Below are 23,559 nucleotides of genomic sequence, written 5' to 3' on the forward strand. Positions count from 1 at the left end.
CCAAGAGGCTGGCAACATTCTACCTGATGCTATGAGTGGTGCTTCAGGGCAGCTTGCCTTGTCCAGTCATTAAGCTATATACTTGTCTTTGAGGGTTTTTGTTTTGTTTTGTTTTTTGCTATTCATGTTATATTTAACAGCATCTTAAAAAAACAAATCAGAAAATAACAGCAACTTATACTTTCTGAAAAAGTTTTATTAAGTATAGAAAACACAATGAAGAGTTACTTTAAAGTAAAGAAACCCATCAACTGAAACTCTTTAGTATATCTAAAACATATAAGTCACCACCCTTGAGAACCATGGGTACTGGTTACCTACACTGTATGTGTACGATTTGTGAGCTAGAACATGAGAACAGTTATGAGAGCTAGAATAAGTGCACAGTCCCTGGCCAGGTGGGTGCTCCCCGCAAGGTTTTGGCTCTACCTTCTCTATACTACCATCTACATATATACCGTCTCTAAGGCCCAGCATCCATCCCTCCCCTCAGGGATGGGCCCGGGCGGGAGCACAGCTGTGTGCACTGCCTCTCCAGAGGTCTTGCTCTTCTCACTCTCGGTGTGGGTTCCCAGCACTTGCTGGCTGGGAACCTGGGCACCACTAGCCCCGTGCACCTGTTTCTACAGGTCGGGGCTCTGATGTTCCCCATCCTAATCTAGACAGAGAAGATGGGTGCCCTGGGGGTGTCCCAGGCCAGGATACCAGGACGGCCCAGCTCTGTGCCCTCCAAAGACAGAGGAGACTATAAGATGCTGCAGGGTGGTCTCGGGCTTGGCAGGGTGGGGCGTCTCTCACCATCAGTGGCTTGCAGGCTATATGTGAGTCCCAGAGCTAGGTAGCCTTTGGCCTTGAATTCTGACGTTTTCTCTCCCACATCAACAACGGTTTTGGCAAACTTCTCAGCTTCTTCCAACTGAAAGTTAAGCAAACAACAACCTGTCAAACTTGTAGCAGCAGCTTCCATAAGCGCCTGCTACTAACAGTGGGTCTCTGATGGGTTGCTTTGGAAATAACCCCCAACCTTCCAACTCTACCTCCGCAATTCTCTTTTCTTTACTGAGCCTTTTCAGTGGTCTACTGGACTCCTACTTATCTTTTCTTTTAAACTTTCCCCTTTCATTTATTTGCCTTCTTTTCCAAAGTTGCTTTCATATTTGGTGGGTTTCTACTTTTTCCATATTCATTTTTTCACTGCTTGGTTCTATAATGAGGATGGACTCAGGAGTCAGAGGTCAAATGAAATATGCTTAAAAAGAATAAGTTCTTGAAATGTTTTGTGTTTGGGTGTTTCCCTTTATTCATGACAAAAAGAATACATTTAAACTTGGATTCTCTTTGCCACAAGCTGTTAAAAATTTTCAAAACGCGACCTGTTTTATAGAACACAGCACATGGGCTTTGCTCCAGCAGATCTCTGTGAGAAATATGTAAACTGCACTCTCAACAAGATCTCTTGGACAGTTCACTAGAGAAAAAGTGAGATTTGTTTCTTTAAAAGTGCAGTAAATGATGGTGTTGACGCTGGATGTTGTACATAAGAGTTTATTACACTCTTGATTATTGAGGTCTTTGAAAATTGTAACAACAAAATGGTAAGAAGAGACATGCAGGAAAGGTTTGTCCGGGTGTTTAGGGCCTGTTTGCCACAGTGATAGGCAGAGGCGCCATTGGCAGGAGGGCAGCAGTCACTTGCCATCTAAGCCAAGGTACACCGTGCTGTTCCCTTCCGGCCCCTCAGCACTGTCCCCTCTGCTCACAGCCCCAAACTGCCGACTCCACAGGCTCATGGCTGTGAGTCTACGTCTGCTTGTTCCTTTTCTCTGCTATGTTCCTTCAAGGGAAATCAAACAACAATGAATCACTTTCTTTACAAGGCTCAGTTTTCTCCAGCTGGGTGAGAATACATGGAAAAAAAAAAAAGGCAGCAAGGACTATAAGGGAAGAAAACCTCCGTTATCAGGGAGTCTTGGGCTTTGGGGCAAATTATTCTTCATATTCCAAACTAATTGGATATGAAATTCAATCAAAGAAATTAAAACTCCACTGTAGGAGACAATTACCTATGCCACCAGCTCAGCAAGTAAATCAGTTTCTGTTTTCTAATGCTGTATTTGCTGTACTAGAGCCTTGATAAATCAGGCTACTGCCATATTCAAGTTTGAACAAGACAATCTGAAGAAAGTATTTGTGAAAGAGGATGCCTGAAGGAAGTTGTGTTATATATGTGTTGAGGCAGGGAGTAAATTTCTAAGTCAAAGGTGACTAGAAAGCTGTGGGACCTTCTCAGTCCTACATGTCACACACACAGCGAGCTATATCTCTCTGAGTGTGAATCCAATATATCCTATCATTTTTACTTTTCAAGCACATTTCTGTTAGAAAGAAAACCTGGAGCATGCTGGAAATCCACTGACTGAGGTGAATGAGGCTTGATATGGAAGCATGGAGGAAATTGGTCCTGGACTGGAGGCCCTGTGGAGGAGGGGACAAGCTCCCCACTTACCCAGTGAAGGGAACCCACACACAGCTTGGCTGCCAGAAGGGGGATGGTGGCATCATCCGGCTTTAGCCGGATACATTCCTTCAGCACCTTCACAGCACGGGCAGACTGCACAAGGAGAAAGCAATTCTGTAAAACTTAACAAAGTCTGACAGAACGAAACATTCTAGCCTTCTCAGAGGGGTTTCCGAACCAAGCAGGGACCCAGGTCTGTGAGAACCAGAGCTTGGGGCTCCGAGGGACAAGGAGTAAACTGTTATCAAGAGGAGGTTGAAATGTGCCTCTGGCACCTGCCTACCTCACTCTCTACTGTGTAGCCATTGCAACAATAAGAAAAAAACAGACTGCAGAAGTTTACACTGCTATGAAAACACAAACACATAATTAAAAGCAAAATAAACTGTGTTTCTGAGCTCAGTTGCACAGTCTTCTATGTGAGACTTCACAGTCCACCAAATACCAGACTTACTAATGGCTGCACCTTTGTCAAGTGCAGGGCTGCCACCCTAAATATTAGTGAGTGGTTCTGCTTTTCTCTGATAACTCTAGAAGTAGGCACTTATCACTCCATTTTAAAAGAAACGGAGACACCAAGTGATATGTCTTCTGTCACTCAGCCATGCTAGCACCCCGGGCTTCCACAAAGCATCAGCAGTAAGATATGCTTTTGGCTAGTAGCATCTGCCGCAGACTTAAGACTTAACCATGTACATTTCACATGAGTGAGTAATAACAGGTTTTAAAAAAGGCAAATTAAGAATCCTCATCTTAGTCCTACGCCCATCTTAGACTCTAAATAATTAACTTTGGCAGTCCATTATGAAAAGGCCACAGGACTGTCTGCAATGGTGTCTTAGCCTTCCATGAGGTGGCAGGTTTATCCTTCATGAAATTCAATGACATAAACATGGACAGAGTGGCACTCCTGAAGCGACTCACCTTTCCAGCAGCCATCAGCGACAGAGCAAATTGGTACCAGAGGTGGAACTCCTCAAAAGCAAACTTCATGGCTCTTTCTAAGCACTGGTTGGAAACAAAACAAAACAAAACAAAACAAAACAAAACAAAACAAAACAATGTGTATACACCAAGAACTGTTACGAGCAGAGCTGTGTTGAGTCTGCAGTCACAATATTTAAGCCTGCCAGCTCCATTGACCTTGAACACCTAGGATGCTCTATCTGCTGAGGCATTCCCTCGCCATGCAGAGGACAGTGCCAAGGGCTACAACAGTTTACAGCTGACTCAGACACAGAGAAGTTTTGCTCTGGGAAGAGATGGAGGCTGGCACACGAGCACTCCAGACAAAAGGCCCAAATTGACAAGTGTCCATGGGCAGGAAACAGGAGCTCTGTGGGAAGTGACCATAAGCTTCAGGAGTGGCATTTGCAAGAACAGCCATGATGATGAGAAAGTTGGGAGGCAGGAATGACACTTTAGAAAGAGGGTGGAGACTGCGCCTCAACAAGGCCATGGCAAGCCCAGTGAATCCAATTTGGACAGATAGATCTGTAGGAGGTGAGGCTGGAGCCATGTCATCTCTGAGACAGCTGCTTTTCCAAGTAATTCTTTCTTTTCTTCTGTATCCTGGGATCTGCTGCCACCATAACTAGGTGTTAATAAACTGCCTTCACTTTCCTACCCCAGCCCAGCGCCACCAGGGGAAGGGCACACTCATGCTTCTTGGCTTCTGTGCTGCCCAGGCTGCTGTGGCACACAGTTCACAAACTGCACTCTCAGGTAGCAAGGTCCCTACAAGCAACATCATCACTGCAGAGATGGAGGAGGGCCATTAGAGGCAAGTGAGGTAGAGATAGAGGAGGACCATTAGAGGCAAGTGAGGTAGACCACAGTGGAGGTTAGAGAATGAAATGTTCGCGGAGCTTCAAAACCCACAAAAACGTTCACGTTAGAGCTAGAAAGGGCAAGCCAACACAGGAGGAGGGTGGGCAACATTACTCTCAAAGGGGAAGGAAAGAGAAGAACTGAGAGAAGGGGTGACTCTGGGGAGAGGGTGTGCAAGTATGTCGTCACTCAGAAAGGATCTCAGGAAGGAGCACTAGGTTGGAGACAGGCCAAGCAGCTGCTGGCGCTAATAACGCCTCTGGCTCCTCGGGGATACTGTACAACACACTGGAGGACAGCAGGCCTTAGGGCCGGAGGATTGAAAAAAAGGTGCAGGTGAGGAGTGACAGGAAGGTCTGTGGAGGCCAGACTGGAGGGTGCAAAGAGGCTACTTTATCATGTCCTCATTTCCTTGTGGAGGAGACTAGAGCAATCTTCAACAAGGAGGGCCGAGCAGACAGAAAGAAGACCGAGGGAGCACACCAGGCCCCAGAAGACACAGAGCACCCGGCTCCTGGAATAAATGTGCCCCAGCTGTCAGGCCATCCCATGATGGGGCTTCAAGTGAAAGGGGGACCCAGGAGGTTGTCCATCCAGAACATGCTTTCTTTGTCAAGGTGGAGTGAGGTGGTTGCTGAGATAAAATGAAATAGAGCCAAGAGAGGTAAAGCAGGCAAAGAGAGGCTTGGACAACCAGGAAACCCTCCAACTGCTCATGTCAGGTGACCCTAGACTGGCCTGGTGTGCACCTACAGCATGTCACACTGGTTTTCCCTGCAGTGCCCTAGACCACCTCCGGAATAGAAAATGATGGAACTCTCATGGCTAACAGACAGAGAGAAGGGCAGGGAGCAGGGACAGAGAGGCTCACAGAGGTGGTGACGCACAAACATGACACATAAACACAATAGGTAACACACAATAAAAGCAAAATGGGGTGGCTGGAGAGGAGAGAAGACAACTCTAGCATTATCAGGGGCTGTTGCTGGCTCAGTTGCCAAAGTGCTTGTTGTACAAACACAGGGACAGGACCTGAGTTTGGATCTCTAACACCCATATAAAAAAAAAAAAAAAAAAGCCAGGCATGACAGTGTGTTCCTATGAGGCAGATCCAGAAGGACCCTGGTAGATCACTGGTCAGCTAATCTAATCTGGTCCAAATCAGCAGCCTCTTGGTTAGTGAGAGACCTTGTCTCCAAAATAAGGTGGAGAGCCCCTGGAGAAGACAACTGACATTAACCTCTGGCCTCCTCACACAGCACATGCCTTCACACAAGAAAACAAGAACACACACACTCACATGCATGAACATCACATATACGTGCACAAACTCAGGTCAAGAGATTTTACCAACTGAGCAATTTGGCCAGCTTGATTTTTGTTACTATTTATTTATTTATAGAATTATCAAAGTTAGAGGCACCTTGATTTTTCTAAGACCTTTTTCTGAAGTTGTAGAAATTAGAAATAAATAACAGTGCTACAAGAGCAAGCAAACTGGCCACTGAATAGACAGAAACAGGAAGCCCACGGTTATACAGAACCGGGTTTATGAAAGAGCAGAATCAGGCAAGGCGGCACATGACCTTAGTCCCAACACTCATGACTCAGAAGCAGGCGAATCTCTGAGTTAGAGGCTAGCCTGGCCTACATAATGAGTTCCAGGCCTGCCAAAACGATAAAATGAGGGGATGGGGGAGTGAAAGAAACAGCAAGCTAGAAATTTTACATCAAACAGCACCATGACTACTTACTCATAAGGAAAATATTTTAAATTGAATTTTACCTCAGTATTTCATAAAAATATGTTTTGGGTAGACTAAAGACAAATGTGATCAACAAAACTATAAACCCACAGGGCATTAAAGAATATGTTTCCACCCTGGTTAGGAAATTCACACTTCACATAGACAGATTGCATAATACTTGTCATTTCATCCCTGATTCAAATTTACACTAAGAAGTCACTGCTGTCTTCATTTTAGAAAGTAATTCCATACAAGGCCCTTGCAAACCACAGACCTGGGCCATCATGTGGGCTTCTTACTTCTGGAGCAAGGCTTTGGGTGCACCTGCTGTAGCCAGGCGCTCTTCTAAGCATTGCCTCCTTGGACCATCCTTACAGCCCCTATACAGCACAGGAAGTGCAAGCACCACCCTCCTTGAAGGGCAAGCAGGCTGAAGCACTCAGATCATCTCAGGGAGCTGATGATAGAGGCAGCTGTGAGTACAGTAGCCTGCTTCTAGAGTCCGAGCTCATAATCACGGCAGCGGCAGATAGCTGAGATGCTGAGGGCGGCCACAACACTCAGCTGCACTTAGCTCGCCTCTCTTGCTGTGTACTCAACAGGGGGCATGATCCCCGAGAACTTCAGGCTCCAGCAGTACTCTTTCTGCTAATGAGGTGCTGTGCCCAAAGCCTTTTTGAAACAGATCTCTGAAGCTATTAAAGACTTTCACAATCTGCAGAATTTTCAAGAAACTTCACTGATTTCATGATGGTCTGCTAAATGGTACATTTCCAGCCCATCTTTAAAAGTACGCAGTTTGACAAAGACCAAGTATGCATTCCCTCTACAATGACTTCTAGCTCAAGCACCTCTTTCAGGACAATAGCAACCCACATCCTATGATAAGCCATGGAGGAATCATAAAGGGAGTCAGAAAGGCTGAGAATGTGCCTCACAAGGGGTGGGGATACACACACACACACACACAACCAACCAGCCAACCAAATAACTGAAGATCCTAAGGACTTAGCCAGGTGTGATAAATGCCTGTAATTTCAGTACTCAGGAGGCTGAGGTAGGAGGCCAGCATGTACTACATAGTGAGACCCTGTCTCAAAAGCGATGACAGTAGCTGGAGAGACTGGAGGTTAAGAGCACAGGCTGCTCTTCCAGAGGGCCTGGTCTGACCCCCAGCGCCCACACGGCAGCTCACGGCCGCCCCTAACTCTAGCCCCACAGGCCCTGATGCCTCTTTTGGTCTCCTTGACGTGTACATGGTGCAGATACACATGCAGGTAAAACAGTTACTCATACAAAAGAAAAATATTTTTAAAAAGCAGAGAGAGAAAGAGCAAGAGAGAGAATATGCAAATCAACAGTGCTAACCTCCCCCCTGATCTCAGGTGTGTGCATTCTGTGTCACAGCTGACAGTCCTGTCTTCCTGTGTGCTCTTGGCATCTCTGCCACACAGATCCAGCTCAGCAGTTCTGAAAATGTCCAAACAGCTCCAGATGCTCCAAATTCCCTCTGCCACACCCAGTGTTTGAGTATCTAGAAGTCCTCCCTCAAGCTCTGAACATTCAGATATACACCTCTAAGAACTCAGGCTGCCCAAAGCTCTATGACAAGAGGAGGCTTGTGTTGTGACTGAAGACACCTGATACCCATAATCTTCTTCCTAACTGGGGTGGGTGCTCACCCCAATCGTTTGAGGAAACCGCAAACACACCTGTATGTGAGAAAGTGAAAATGGCCAATTTTAATGCTTGTAAGGGGGTTGGTGAGGACGTTGCTAACAAAACACAATACAGAATACTCATTGTGTGTGTAGTGAAAAAGAAGTCCTGATGACAGGACTTTCCAGAAGGCAGCAGGTGCATGTGCTCAGGAATAGGAGGATGGGGCATAACTGAGAAGCTGCTGGAGCACACGGATCCCGCATGGCAGGAGAGGGGGTGAGTGGCCATGTAGACAGATGGCTCAGGCTTGATCAACACTCCTCCTCGAGAGTCACAGGCCTATTAGTGGGGCAAAAGCAGTTCATGATGGTACTCCCACGGGTGTCTGCAAGAGGGAGCACTGCAACCCTGAGACAGTGACAGCTGCTGCAGTTGCTCCTGTGACACGATGTGGCAGCAGATCCTGTGTGTTCTCATCTGAAGCAGGAGAAAGTTCCTGGGAATCTGAAGTGGGAGAGTGACAGGAGCCCAAGTGGAAACAGCCACTGAGAGTGAGATTCTGGCCCCTTCTTATTGTGCTGTCAGGGGAAAGGTGATGAGGCCTGGGGGTAGGGACGTGGGTCAGAGACACAGCATCATGGACTCCTCTGAATCACCTCCGTCTTTAGAAGAGAAGATGAACCAAGCAGCAGTATGCTGGCTTTCCAGGAAGGACAGGTACCCAGGCACCCTGGAGGCCAGGTGACACTTGTCAGATGCCATGGACATGTGGCGGTGCATCCCGTGGAAGCTAAAGGGTGAGTGGTAGCCAGCATGTCACTTGAAAATTTATTTGCTACTGGAATAAGGGCTTTGCCTTTCTCTTCCTTTGGCTTTTCATGGGAAGCCATCTTTGAAGGGTTCCAGGAATGAGCTGCTCTTCTGGCATAAGAAAGGGATTTTGCAATGACTTTCCTTGTATGTAAAGCCCAATTACACCAACTGGGTGTGTGGCAGTGACAGCTGCACAATACCACAGGCAGGGAGAAGCCAGGGCCTATTCTGGGAATTCAAGAATGAGACTCAGCATTCAAAACCCATGGGGGAAAGGGTAGAGATAAATAATCAGATACCTTAGACACTTGGGTTGCTGCCCAAGGCTGAACCCATTACCACCCTGAGCTCTTTGCATTTTCCTTCTGTACAGTTCTTACTGCAGAGATCCTTCAGGGCCCTTCACCTAGGAGTTTCTTTCTTGCATTGTATTACTTATTAAGTCAATTATTAAATGTGATTAATGTAATTCTTTGTAGTTGTGCCATTAAAAATTAATAAAGCAGAGGAATAAAAAGTTGCTTCTCTTAGCAATGAAAATTTACCTAAGCTATTTGGCATTTGGGACCATTGCTTTAGACACAGAGAATGCCCTAATCACAGGGTACACAGAGACCTTCAAGGTAACCTGGTCCTATTCTTACTTTACAAATGGGAATGAAGGTCCAGAGAGCCAACACAGGGTCACACAGCGGTAAGCTGAAGTCAGAACCCAGGTCTCATGATGTCCTTATTTCTAAATTAATTAAAACTAAAAGTACAAATTAAAAAGGAGTTTGAGCAATCTGCTTCAGAGAAGAATGGGTCCAGGAAAAAGTTTCTAAAAGCATGCTAAGGGGACTCAAGTAACAAAAACCTCCCCTTCCCATCTGTGGGAAAACACACTCAAAGTCAAAGCTCCTTCAAGTTTCCTTCTCTTTGTTTTGGAAACAAAATACAGATACTCTGTATCCTACCCCTCCCTGGTTTTCCTTTTGCTTTCAAATAGTGAGGCTGCTCCAGACAGTAGAATCACCAAGTTTTATTGCTTTGGAAAACGCTTAAAGGACATTATTTCCTCTGGCCACAGTGAGTATAAAAAATGGATTATTTTCTTTTTGGTTTTTTTCTAAGACAAGGTTTCTCTGTGTAGCCCTGGCTGTCCTAACTCTGTAGACCAGGTTGACCTCAAACTCAGAGATCCCCTTGCCTCTGCCTCCTGAGTGCTGGGATTAAAGGCGTGTTACCGTGCCTGGCTGAAAGTGGGTTATTTTTCAATGGTCCCTGATAAAGGTATTCTCTGGCAGCTAACCTTCTCAATGAATCAGCTTGGCCAAATGTGCAAAGGAGTAGAGGAGCCTTGGTTCTGACTCAAATCCAATACCCTCTGCTATCTTGCTAATGTTGTCATTCTTTGTTGGCCTTGCAAAAAGCACTGATGTCACTTCCTTTCCTCTCCTCCTCCTCCTCAACTGCCTTTCCCCTCTTGATATTTGTTCTTATCTCTCTAGCCTGGATTGAAACACCAAGGTTTATCCCTTAGACTGTGGTGGCTTGCATATGGATTCAAGGATTGCAGAGATAAGTGCAGGCCAGTGGCATACTATATACAAAGCAAAAATGCAGCAAAAGCTTAAATGAGGAACATGTATAAAAAGGGTTAGGGTCTACTCTCTCTCTTCTCAGGAGAGCTTCAGAATAAAGAGAGAGTAAGTACCATGAGGAGTGCAGTGAATTCTGAAGACTCTAGATGGCATCTAAGGGCAGCATCATTTCTGACAGGATTGAAGCCAAGGTGATTAAACCACAGCTAGGACCCAGTCTGACTTAATGTTTAGTTGCGTAAGGATAAAAACATATAGGCCAGTGGTATAAAGACCGGAGATGGCCAGTATGGCTTTGCCAGAGTGGTGACTCTATTCAACAAGGAAAGAGAGTAGTGTCTTCAACAGGGAGCTTTCGGTCTTATGTGACTTCTGCACAGAGCCTTTGCAATGGTCAGCTCTGACTGCCAACTTGACACAGCCTAGATCACCTGCAAGAATGGCCCCTGAGCACGTCTGTGAGGGCTCGCCTTGGCTACGTAAACGGGAGCGGGAGACCCACCTGGGATGCAGCATTCCCTGAGCTCTTGGGTCTTAGAGCTCGTCTGTCTTAGAGAAAGGAGCTGAGCACCAGCATGCAAGCATGAACTAACTGCTCTCTGGTCTTCACTGTGGGTATTATGCTTTTGCTGCTGTGCCTTCCCTGTTGGATGGACTACAACCTGGAATTATAAGCCGTATAAGCCCTTGTTCTCTTGAGTTGCTTTTGTCAAGATATTTTATCACAGCAACAGAAAAAGAAAAATGAACAAACTTAAAACAGAAATTGGTATTGAAAAGCACCTTGCTGAGAAAAACCTGACCATGCATGTGGTCTTTAGACCTTTGAATTGTTTTGTGGCTAGAATGTGGAAGCTTTTGGGATATTAGACTACAAAAGCTATTACATGCTGGAAGCAAAGTTTATTGGGCCATTCTGGTAAGAGTTTGGAAAGACAAGAATGCTGAGAGAAATTCAGACAGTGGAGGCCCAGACCATGAGGTTTCAGAGGCTAGCAGGCACTCTGCTGGGAACAGGGAGAGGGGCCATTTGTATAATACTCTGGCTGAGTATCTGACTTCAGTCTAAAACCATGTCCTGACAACCTGAGTGTTGAGCTCAAAGCCAATGGATTTATTTGTTTTCAAAGGAACATTCAAGGCAGTATGGTATTCAGACCGACAGTATAACTGCTACAGAGAGCAGCACCATCACAGAGAAACCTCCTTCCCTGCACCGGGAGACTAGAAAAAAAGTATAGTGAGGGCAAAATCTTACCCATCAGAGGCAACATCTTGAACTGGCAGTGGGACTGGGACATGTTGATCACATGATACTGGTTTTGAAGGTACAAAAGATGTAAGATTGAGGGGGTCATGGAAGAGCTTGTGACAGGGCTGCTATCCATGTGGAAAGGCCCTGAGAGGCCACCGTGTGAAGTTGCAAAGGTGAAGGTCAAACTGCATTGGAGACCTGAGAATACTGGGGACATCAGGGCCATAGGACATCTGCCACAGAGAGCTGCAGGTGGAGACTGGAGCTTGGCTAGGCCTACGCAAGAAGCTGTATGCACTGCTACAGTAGAACTGGAAGACAGGGGCTGCTCTTGCCTTTGGGAGCCAGTTGATTGTATTACAAGCTCCAGCTGCCAGACATGGGCTACAATAACTTGTTTTCATATGTGTGTGTGTGTGTGTGCACGGTTAGTATATGTATAGGTGAATGTATGTGGGTGTGTACACACGCGAAGGCCTGAGGTTGGGAATCATCAACCCCAGAGCTCACCAATATGGTTAGTCTTGCTAGCCAGCTTACTCTAGGGATCTCATATTTACCTTCCAAGCTGAAATTATAGGTGGGCTTCCATGCCTACCTGACATTTATGTGGATTTCTGGGGATTTGAACTCTGTTCTTTATATTTACTTGGCAAGCATTTTAAGTTCTGAACCATTTCCCTGGCCTCTGCGTTAGTTCATTGTCCTCAAGTCCCTGCTTCTGCAGCTTCACTACAATTATGGACTCTTTTGAGCTGATTTTGTCAGGGTATTTTATCACAGCAAAGGAAAAACAAACCAAGACACATACCACATTATATACAGAGTTCACCCAGAGTGTCTCAATAGTCCTAAGTACAGAAGCACCCCCCCCCAAAAAAAAACCTGATTAGGAGCTGATGTGGGGGTAAATTGCCATGATTTTGAATCTGGCATTGAAATCAGTGGATCCTCAGAAAGACACTGAAAATATAAGCAACAAAAGAAAATGCACTGGGTTTAGTCAGAATCAAACCTTGTTTTCAATAAAGGGCATAATTAAGAAAGTGAATAGAAAACATATAGAATAGGAGAAATATCTGCAAACCATCTATCTGCTAAGAGTTTATTATGCATCTAAATAAAGAAAAACTGTAACAATTAGAAGAGCTAACTATTTAAAAATGGGCACAAGGCTTGAATAATCTTACTTCCAAAGATGGACAAAGAAGACATACAAATGGACAAAGGATTTGAAAAGATGTTCTGTGCATTAGGAAAATTCAAGTCAAACCCACATTGGTGAGCACAGGAGAACTGGAGTAGGATGTGAAATGGGAAGGCCACTGTGAAAAACAGTTGGCAGTTCCTCAAAAAGTTCAATACAGAATTTCTGTATGACCTGACAGCTCTGCCCTGAGAGAACTGAAAAGAGGAATGCAGGAACGCTGGAGTTCTGCTTTCACACCGTCAGCTACACTACTGCAAACAAGGCTGACTTACGGAGACCAGCCAGGTGAATAAGCCAGACTAAAGGGGTATGGATCACATGATCTATTTTATGCCAAATGTTAGAATGTATAGCGTATTCACCACAGCCAAAAGGTGAAGACAACTCATCCATCCATCCATGAGTAATAGTTGATAAACACATGAATGGATGAACAAACTGTGGCAGATACGTACAATGGAACATTGTTCTGACAAAAAGGATGCAGTTCTGATAACATGCTGTCAGATGGACTATCATAACAAGGCTGAATCTTAGAAACATTAGCTCAGCTGGGCATAACAGGGCACATGCCACATAACTTGTTTTAGGTACCTGGAATAGGCAAATCCACAGGCAGAAAGAATAGATGTTGCCAGGGTGCGTACGTGTGTGTGTGTGTGTGTGTGTGTGTGTGTGTGTGTGTGTTAGAAGGATGGGGATGGAAACTACTGCTAACTACGTACAGTTCTATTTGTAGTAGTGGAAAAGTTTGGAATAGTGATGACAGTTGCACAACAGCGAGGATGTCAATAAATATTTATGAATTGTGCCTTTCAAAGATTAAGGCAGCACAAGAATTTTTTTAAAGAAAAAAACGAAAATAAAATGTGAGGCGGTGGACACCTGGAAAAGCATCCCTCTGAGCTGCACCACATGAAGGGTTTCAACTGTTCCTGGCCCTCCCAGAGTACAAGTATTCTCCCTGAAGAGAAGAAAGCTACACTTCACAAAGCAGGCTTCATAATGTGGACACAGAGACCCCGGCAGCTGCTCCTGGGGCTGAGATTCTTTGGGGCAGGCTGTCATACAAAATGGCATTAAGTCACTGCCTTACTTGGGTACCTAGGGAAAGCCACAGGGTACAGCGAAGTCCTGAGGCATCCTAGTTGATGGAGGCCCACTAAGGAGGGAGGAGGTGTGTAGCATTTTCACAGTGCCTCCTGATAACAGAAGTGTTTAGATTGGGGAGGTACAAATGTCCTTTTGGTACAATCATCAGCCATATAGTTCTACCCACAGCACTACAAATTTACCATAAACAAATGAATATGAGTTCAACGGAAAGACAAAAATATCCCTTCTGTAGTTAAAACTGACGTGTTTATATGGGGGGAGCACACACTATCTCCAAGAAGACCCCATAATATTCTTTTAAAATGGAACTGTTAATAGTCAGACTCGAGAAACAAACCTCCTTAGCAGCTTCGGTTCATTCTGAAAAAACAGTAAGCAGGGCTCCTGGCCTTACTTTTAATAGAGGGGTTGTCATGCCAACTAGGGCTGCTGTTTAAATTGAAGGGGAAAAAAAGAAGTGTTCCTTCCTACACAAACTTTTCAGCAGGGCTCACAATTAGCCCTTAAAAAAAACCCATAGCACTGGAGCCATGGTAAACACTGTGCTCGTATTTAAACCTGTCAGAGAAAGGCCATGATAAACCTTAGGTTTCTTTCTGCTGTTCCATTCTTCATGCCCACTAGCAGGGTAAACAGGGCCCTGAAGAAAAGAAATGTTGATGTGGGCACATGCCAAGGCAAGCCAATGTTGAGCTCAGAGAGCAGCCCTCCATCTTGAATAAGCACTTGGAAAGAATGGGGCACAGAGAGAACAATAGCCCTGTCCTGTTATTAGCTTTTCAAAGGCTGGGTCTCTACCTTGACTTCACAACACACCTGTGCCTGAGGGTGCCAGGAACAGAAGAGGGGACATGCTGGCACTCACAGCACAGCTACTTCTTTTTCTTTTCCTGGTGCCTGTGGGCAGAGACTGGCCAAAAAGAAGAGCTAAAAGGAGGAAAACCTGCTCTGTGGACATGAGGCTAGTTGGGGACAAGAGGAGGAGGAGGAGGGAAGGCTCAGGACAAAACCTCCCTACCAAGAGCCTGGCTCAGTGGTGCTCTCTAGGCATGAAGGCCTCACCCATACAAAGACACACTGGTTCTGAGGGACACATGGCCAGCTCACAGAGCAGTCAGGGCATGTGACTAGATCCTGTTAGAGCAGGGCCAACACTAAAACCAAGAAAGCTGTTTCCTTCCGTGTGCCATGAAGTGTGGGAATTAGTACCGAACACAACACTGCCATACCTAACAGTCAATCTGATAAATGAGATGGCCACTAAATAACTAACAAGCAGGCAGAGAGATATGTCACCCTTGACCCTCTTTGTCTTCTCTTTTCAGAGCAGAATGGGGCAAGATTTCATCACGTTGCTCAGAATGGCAAGCAACTGAACCTCTGAACTGTTTAATTAAAAATTTTTCCACTTAATATTTTTAGACCAAGGTTGACCACAGAAAACTGAAACCACCAATAAGGGCAAAACTACCAATAAGGAAGACTACTGTATTTAATTCCCATCAGGCCTTGATGATCCCATTCAGATGTCAGTGGCTACTCAGCTCTAACTGGCACCTTAAACCCTTCACCTAGAACTGGCCTGTTCCTAGCTAGGAATCCACAGCTTTGCCCTGCTGTCTTCTCTAATTTTTTTTGAATGCTTCTATGTGAGCTTTATAGTTAGGCAAGACGTTTCTCTTGCATCTTGTAGATTTTGTCACCTGTGCCCTGTGCAGTTCCTGTGTACAGTGGGAAAGTCAGCACACCTATGCATTCAGCTGCCATTTAATGAGCTCTGCATGCTGGGATGCATGAATGGAGAATCATGAGTTTATATGAATTAACAACTATCCAAGGAGATGGCTCAGTGGGTAGCAGTACTTGTTTTGCAAGGAAGACCTAAGTTTGAATGCCCAGAACCCATAGTATGGCTGTATGTTCCTGTAACCACAACATTATACAGTGGAGAAAGGAGAACCTCAAGATCTTGATGTCCAGCCAGTCTAGCTGAAACAGTGAGAGACCCTATCTCAAGGTAATAGAGAAAAACACCCAATGTCCTGTTTGTCATCTGTATGAGGGTGCACCTGCAAACTCACATGCATGCATCATATACACAGCTACACAAAACACAACAAACACATGCATACTCATGCACACCTACCTCTGTCTGAGACATACATAAGCATTATTTTCATTGTACAGAAAAGAGAAAGAGGCACGGGTTAATGACTGCCTAGGATTGCACTACTGTGAAATGGCAGGTCCAGAGCTCAAACCAAAGTCATCTGACAGTTGAGAGTGTGCACAGGGTACACTGGGCAGGTGGCTTGGGTTTCAGGATGGAGGAGACTGGATGGGCACGCCAATGTGAGAAGAGAATAGGATGGTAACATGCCAGTGCATGTATATACACACACATGACCACACACACCATCTCACTGTCGCAAGCCCTTCTGCATAAAGATGGATTAAAGATGGCTTCTAAGATGGCAGAGGTTAGCAAGCTCAGATAAGTGACTGTTATTTTCTTCATTTATAGGTATTGTTTGGTTCTTCAAGGAGCATGCAGAGCTGTTGCTTATGACAAGAGAAACAGTGAAGTAAAGTTCACTGTAAGAAGAAAGGAAAAAGAAAATGGGAGAGAGTAGAGGGGCCACTGAGGGTTTCTAAGCAGAAGAATGGAAATGCACTCGCGAATATCAGGAACAAATCCAGCTCCTTCACAACAACACTCGTCACATTAGCCAGGAGAACCAACCAAGCACGTATCACCAAAGCCTCTGAACTTCATGGCTATTACTCATCCACAAGATGGATTGAAGTGTTGAAACAAGCTGTGATTTGAGCCAGATGTAGGTGCTGGGATGGGAACTCTGGTCCTCAGCAAGGACAGCAGTCCTCCACAGTGTGCTTAACCATCTCTCCAGACCTGGCTTTCCTTTTAGGATGAAAATGTTTAGGAATTAGAGGTGACAGTTACTGCTATAACCTTGGTGTCTATAAGAGCTCACTGCAGTGAAAGGCTTAGTGTACAGGCTGGCACCTTGGGGAGGTGGTATGGATACCAGGGTTGGGGCCTCAAGGCATCGGGCGGGGCCATGATGTAGTTCTCATGTACTTTGTGAGTTATCAAGGCGGGGGGCAATTGCAATAAAAGAAGCAGTCTGGGCCTCTCCCATTCTTCCTGCTCCTTATTTGAAATGTAACCTCTTTTTCTCAAAGGTGCTCTCACCAACCACTAGCTGGCGTAAGATGACAAAGCCAAGCAGTGGCTCTCTCTACAGAGCCTATATATACCATATGGACATTGAACCTCTAAGACTGTAAGAGCAATAACCCTTTTCTTCATGGGTAGCCTGTGCCAGGAATCTCATTATGGTGCTATAGAGCTGACTAATACAGCCATACAGTGTTAGGGATAAAAATGGCACTGCTTACATACTTCATACTACTAAGTTGATATGTGAACTTCACCTCAACTTAAAAATGTTCCATTCCTGTTTTAACTAAAAATCTTGAAAAAAGTAGAATGGTAAATGAGAACAAGTAAAACAAGCTAAATAGATTAAAGAAAACCCCAATAAACAAGGATGTTATCTGAGATGGAGGGAGGGCTCTTGCTTAAGCAGAAAGTGGCTCCATCCTCAGAGATGGTGGAGGTACCATCCCTCAAGTATACGGAGTTTTCATCTTTCAGGTATGGCATAGCACTGTGTTCATGAGAAGATCTGAGACAGTACAACTAGCACATTTGTGGAGAAAGCCCCAGCCCCTGTGAAAGGTAAGAAAGGCTAATGTCCAACGATACGGGCTATGTTGGGTACCGCTGGGTCAGCCATATGTGCACACTGCTGGCTGTTCACCTCTAGCCTAGAGGCTGCTAGTGTGCACAGGGCACACCTCCCTCACAGCTGCATTCCCAGTGTTCACAGCTATTGGTTCTGAACAGGTGAAATACACACACACACACACACACACACACACATATATATATATATATATTGAAAGAATAAGTTTTATAGCTCTATTAATTGATTTATATTTCTAACAAGCAAAACACGAAGATGGTACCAAGTCCAAAAGTCTCCAAGGGATGTATAGGCCCAGGAAACTAAGGGCCCACAGGGGACTAGAAGGCTGAGTGAGACCAGTCCAGCCTAAACCTGGGCCTGAACTGGGCAGGGCACACTATGTATGTGGGGCAGCTGGTCACACCTCATTGCTTCACTGCATTGTGGGGGACTCGCTTTTCCCGAAGGCTGAATAACCATTGCCCTGTAGAGTCACCAAACCAAAGACTAAAAACAGAATTAAGTCACGCAGGCTCATCTGTTCCCCAAGTTCCTGCCTAATGTGGAGAGGCACCGCAGGCTGCAGGGTGAGCCGAGCTCTGATCTGATTTCAGCCAATCTGTTACTGTATTTCACTCCCTGTCCTTGTGCCCAGAGGCTGTTGCAATGGGTATAAATTTAGAAGGAGAATGATAAATAACACAGAAAAGTTTATTTTCACAAAATAGGTTGTTTCTGTCCCTCTTTCTCTATTTTGCTAAGGGAGAGATAAGCTGGTCTCCTTACTTATTTAGTCTTATCAACATGAAATTTGGTATTCTGGGCAGGAGCTTAATAATTCATAACCCCGGCTCAGATGAACTAACCACATGAAACCAAAACATCACATGTCTGTCCTAAGTGTTTCCTAGTAGAGGGGTGAGAACATCACGGCCCCTTGCCCAAGACCTGGAATCTATCAGTCTGCTTCTGAGCAGGCACAGCACTGTAAACAAAGACAGTGCCTTTCTGGGATGAAATGGTTTCCACCAGCCAACCTCATGCTACTTGTGACCCAAACTGCATGTCATCAGAAGTTACCCAGTCCTACTTTAAGTGAAACTGTTTTCTGAGAACATCAGTGTCAGAGATGAGAGGCTTTGGTTATGAGAGGAATTGTACTGGGAAAGAGTCTACTTTGGAAAGTGCTGTCCTCCTCCCCCACACAGCTGGAGGGCACAGTCCTCCGACAGAAGCTCAGCTTCATTCCCATCACCTAACTAACTGCTTAGCCCAGTCACAAAGGAGCAAAGATCAATAACTGGTCCGATGGCATATGCCACTGGCAGAATGGGACAAAGGAGCAGGTTTTCTGTCCCCTTCCAGGTCATCTTGCCATCCCCCCAAACCCGGAAAGCAGCCAGACTTAGCAGGTGTACCTCTGACAGCATCTCATACTGGCCTCTTCTTCCAAGAGCAATGGTCAGTAAATCATAGACCACAGATGCGCTTTGCAGGCTGATGAGGCGGTCACTCTTGTGTTCGGGGATCCTGCTTAGCACGGCATCTCTGTTGGCCTAAAGGTGACACAGAAAAGAGAAGCACATAGTAAGCCAGCCTCCACTCCACCACTGCCATGTGGCAGAGAGGCCACCTACGCTACCCTGCCTCACCGGGCAGGATGAGTGACAGGCCAGTCACCTCAAGTCATAGATCCAAGATGCTCAGAGCACTACAGATGTAGGTTATGGTCTGATCCAACACTTGAGGCCAGATGTGAGCCTCTCAGCAGGGCTGCACAGGCACTGGACTCTTCAAGTGAGGGCCCCCTGTCCCTTCCCCAACCCCCACATCCACCTGTGTCTTTCTGTGATCAGGCTTCTCCTCTATGCTGAGGAAGAGGAAAGGATTCCCAGCCCTGCACTTCCCATCCCCAATGGTTTCATCAAGTTCCATTAGTTTCAAGTCCTAGAGGTGATCAGCCTTTCCCCTCAATCACTGAGTGACACTCAGATCCCTGCATGACATCTCCATGAGAACAGACCTCAAAGACCAATTCAATCTTCTAACGGGAAGCACAAAACAGATGTACAAGGCAAGAAGTGAGTAATTTTCACTTTGCCACAGAGACTCAAGAGAACACTGGCTAATTTCACAGCTCTAGTGGTTAGTACAGAAATCCATGAGAACAACCAAGCTTTCCCAGGCCGTCTATCCAAAAGTCAAATGCTCCTCACACCAACATGTTTTCCTTGCTTCTAAAATACAATTTCTCCCTAGATTCCTCCAGATACACCCCACAGACTAGATTCTTGATAGCTATCTCATTTTCTTTTTTCCTCTAATAGGGAGTTCTAAAGCACTGAAGTTAGGCTTCTGCCTGCTTCTCCCACCCCCAGCTCTGCTAATGAACTGTCTCCAAGCATGTCTGAGAAGCAGCAAGGCATGCACAGTATTCTGTGTGACAAGGGTACGTGAGGTTTTGAGGTCACTTGTCCCCAGGCTGATGTTTATCTTCCTGCCTGGCATTCGGAAAGGCCACACACACACACCTTCCCTCTTGCTAATGAGGCAAAATGCCTTCTTTCTGTGTGTCTAAGGCATTTAGTTTCAGCTACCCGTCAGAACTTACTCACTTGAAAACTCCTGGCTCTTAAATGTCAAAGCCAAATGAGACTATATAAAACAGGCCGCTTCCTACAAAGTGAGTCATCTCTTATGAAGACAGTCCTGCTTTTGAAGATTTCACTTGGTTTTCTTTGTACAGTTCCTTGTGAGCCCAACAAAAGACACTCTGAAGGAAGGAGGCCCTGCTGTAGACGGTCTCTGCTTATTTATTTGCTATAAATGTTCTATATCGAGACCAACACCTCAAAGGAAACAAAACAAAACGCACAGATACTACGTAGGAGAGGTTTTCAAGTTATTCCTAATGTGTCCTCTTTCCAGGCAGCTCTGCTTCCTTTTGGGAGCTACAGCCTAGAATCTTAGGCAGATGCACAGCAAGTACCTAGAATACGACTCAGTGAGGTTATACAGACATACTTCTGACAACCTCTGCCTCCAGGAGAAGAGTAATTTGCTACGCAGTGAGAAGCAGTGCACTTTTAAATGACTGCTTGTAGGTGGGGAGATGGTGGAGAAATTGATGCTTCTAAGTTAAAGTCGGAACTAATAAAGAATATCATTTTCCCAGACATCCGAAGAACAAGGCAGCTCCTGTTTTGGTTCTGAAATTGAGCACATGAATTATCTGTCCCCAAATGAAAAATCAAAGCGCCAAATGACATTGTGGAGGGAAAGCCCTTTAATGGCAACTTCATATAAAAGAGGCTTACAGGGAATCATGTGTTAGATTTGGGAAGCTATGACATCACAGTATTTAATTCTCCCCTGAAGGGATGATTCTAGAAATTAAATACCATGGAGGCAAACCTGACTGCTCAAAAGGTCTCAACACAAATATTATTGCTTCTATCACTTCTGTGAAGGACCAGGTGAACTACAGCTACCACTCTAGAGCATCTATACCATACTAGAAGCACATGCTGCAGACATGTGGCCATGTTTCCCAAATTCCAGATTGGAGCACCTGATCTCACAGCTTTCCGGTAGCTCACCAAAGAGCTTGGGCAGCATAACCAATCAAGCTGCACTGAAGAAATTAACTGCCGAGTTGTAAAGAGTCCAGAACAGTTAGGAGGCCAAGATGAGCACCTTCACAAACCAGTGACAAAGAGGCCAAGTCTTATATACTTGAAAAAAAAAAAAAAAAGATCACTGACCCACTGCCTGCATTATCACCTATGTGCCTTCCCTGACACTGCCAAGGCAGAGCAGGGAGTATAAATGACACCATCCCGAGTTACAAGCTGATGGTCAAGGAAAGATGAACCGGGGGCAACTAGCTTCCCAGAGAGGAAGTGAGCCCAATGACGTCAACAGCGGCCCTGTAGAAAGCAGTGGTAACTTAAGCAGTCTGATCTTGGAAACAGCTTCGGGCCAGTTTGCAGAACAAGAGAACCCCACGTTTTAACCTGAGGCAAGAGAGTTACGCATGCTGAAGCCCTAGCCTGTGCTGGCCACCTCTTCCCAGCACATAGCATTCCTCTCCTGGCCCGTTATCCACAGTCACCTCAGCATATTTCTTGACCAGTTAAGCACCAAGTTGAGTGTAGGGACTTCTCTTGCTATCCTTATGATTCCTTCTTTCTCTATGGTCTGCCTGGTGGGCTGAAATCTCTGAGAAGGGAGCCATACAATTTACACATAGGGGCAGCAAACCAACACACTAGGTATGGCCTTTGCCTTTTCTGGCCTCAAGTCTTCATCTGTTTTTTTTGTTTGTTTGTTTGTTTTTTTAAAAAGGAAGTAGACAGGAGGGAGGTCCCCTCCCCGCTCCCCGGCCTCTAGGAACCTGTTTCTGCTCAAGTGGTAGGCACATACCATTGGTCTGTGGTGGTTCTAACTATTTCACTGCAGAGTCCCCAAGGCTTTAAGCCAGGGCTGGCATCCCTAGTACTATATAGAGCAGAAGCCCAAAGAGACAACGAACATTTAGACCAAAAGTCAATATCCTGGCCAAACCCCAAGAGTGATTTTCAAAGGCATCTGATATTCTGGCCAAAACACCATTGACAAAAGCAGACCTCGGCAGTGGGGTGTATCCCCCCAGCCTGTGATTCCACAGGGTCCAGACCAGGAGGTGGATACAGCAGGGTGAGAGCACTAGCAAGCTCCACCCAGCTCCTGCTAGGAAAGGAAGGAAGGACGTGCCCACAAGTGATCCATCTCTGCACGGTCTTCACACCCAGCATGCTGAGAAGCCGCACACAGCTTCACTCCGGCGCTGCACTCCCCAGACAAACTTCCTTTGGGGACCATTTTCACCAGCGTCATTATATACGAAAGTGCTAATATGCAGTCCTATTTGGCCGATGGATGATAAACCAAGAGCCCTTCCTACTGTTGTAGAACCCGGGATGGCCAGGGAGCATGTCTGTTCAGGGATTCAGAGATATCGGTTCTTTTTAAAGCCCTGCTGCTCCTCCCTCCACTTAGGCATTCCTTCCAGAACATTTTTCTCTAGATTAAAAATCATAACGAGGGAATGACCACAATAAGAAAGGGATTCTCGAGACTGGGGAAAGAACAATGAAAATCACATTCCACTTACCATAGACTCACTAATGAGCAGCAACAGCAGCGCCTCTTCAGTATTTTCTTGAGGACAAAAAATGCTGTATAAAGAAAACCAGCTTTGGTATACGGCAGTTGGAAATAACAAGAGATACACACACAAGCAAAGTGCAAAGATGAAAGCATCTCAGTGTTTATATAGAACCCCTGAAAAACACTGCATAATTTGGACACTTGAATTAGTTTGCTTATTTCTATGGCAATCTGTGGAATTAATACATTTCAGCTACACATTTTAATGGCAAGCAGACAGGTGAGATAAAATGGTAAAAACCCAAGTTAAAAGCCCAAATAATGTATGTACCTATTACAGAGGCAGAAAGTGAAATCAGTACAAAAGGACAATGTAAATAAATAATAGAGCATCATGACACAGAGGCACGCATTTCACTAGATGGCAGTTGTCTTACCTGCCTCCCGCTAACTACTACATCTTATTCTGTCATTCAGACGAAATAAGAGATTGGGAGCAGCTGCAGGGACTGAGCAACCTTCCTATTAGTGGAGGAATTTGTGAGCTATCTTAATTTAAACACACATTTCGTTCTGGGGCCGCGTGCACGAGCTGTCTTGTTAATCTATCTCATGGTATTTGGCTGAACTCTAAAATCTCAGATTAAAAGAAAAAAGCTTTTAAGCTAAGTGTTGCTGAGGATTAGGAAGCAGTAAACACCCAAACATCCCACCACCCTTTACCCTCTCTACCCTATGTTTTGGTGCTGTGAGCACTTTTAAGAACATGAAGCTCCTCCTTCCTCCTGTCCCCAGACCTCTGCACTCTTGACTAGAATTCTGCATGTTATCACTAACTAGGCCAAAAAAACTTTTTTTTGTTGTTGTTGTTGGTTTTGTTTTGTTTTGTTTGAGAAT

The 23,559-nt window shown here is 45.3% G+C and overlaps 1 protein-coding gene across 7 annotated transcripts in view; it reads right to left on the reverse strand.

The window, feature by feature from the left end:
* Window positions 1–23,559, reverse strand: part of Ttc7b (tetratricopeptide repeat domain 7B) — a 200,139-nt gene that overhangs the window by 81,571 nt on the left and 95,009 nt on the right. For all 7 annotated transcript variants that reach the window (XM_060388045.1, XM_060388042.1, XM_060388040.1 and 4 more), the window contains 5 exons: window positions 22,667–22,730; window positions 18,930–19,067; window positions 3,443–3,526; window positions 2,507–2,611; window positions 799–916 (listed from right to left, as the gene is read on the reverse strand). In XM_060388045.1, coding sequence (XP_060244028.1) covers window positions 799–916; window positions 2,507–2,611; window positions 3,443–3,526; window positions 18,930–19,067; window positions 22,667–22,730 — 509 coding nt within the window. The remainder of the gene's footprint in view (window positions 1–798; window positions 917–2,506; window positions 2,612–3,442; window positions 3,527–18,929; window positions 19,068–22,666; window positions 22,731–23,559) is intronic.

This window comes from Meriones unguiculatus, chromosome 7 (genome assembly GCF_030254825.1).
Source record: "Meriones unguiculatus strain TT.TT164.6M chromosome 7, Bangor_MerUng_6.1, whole genome shotgun sequence".
Taxonomy (NCBI): domain Eukaryota; kingdom Metazoa; phylum Chordata; class Mammalia; order Rodentia; family Muridae; genus Meriones; species Meriones unguiculatus.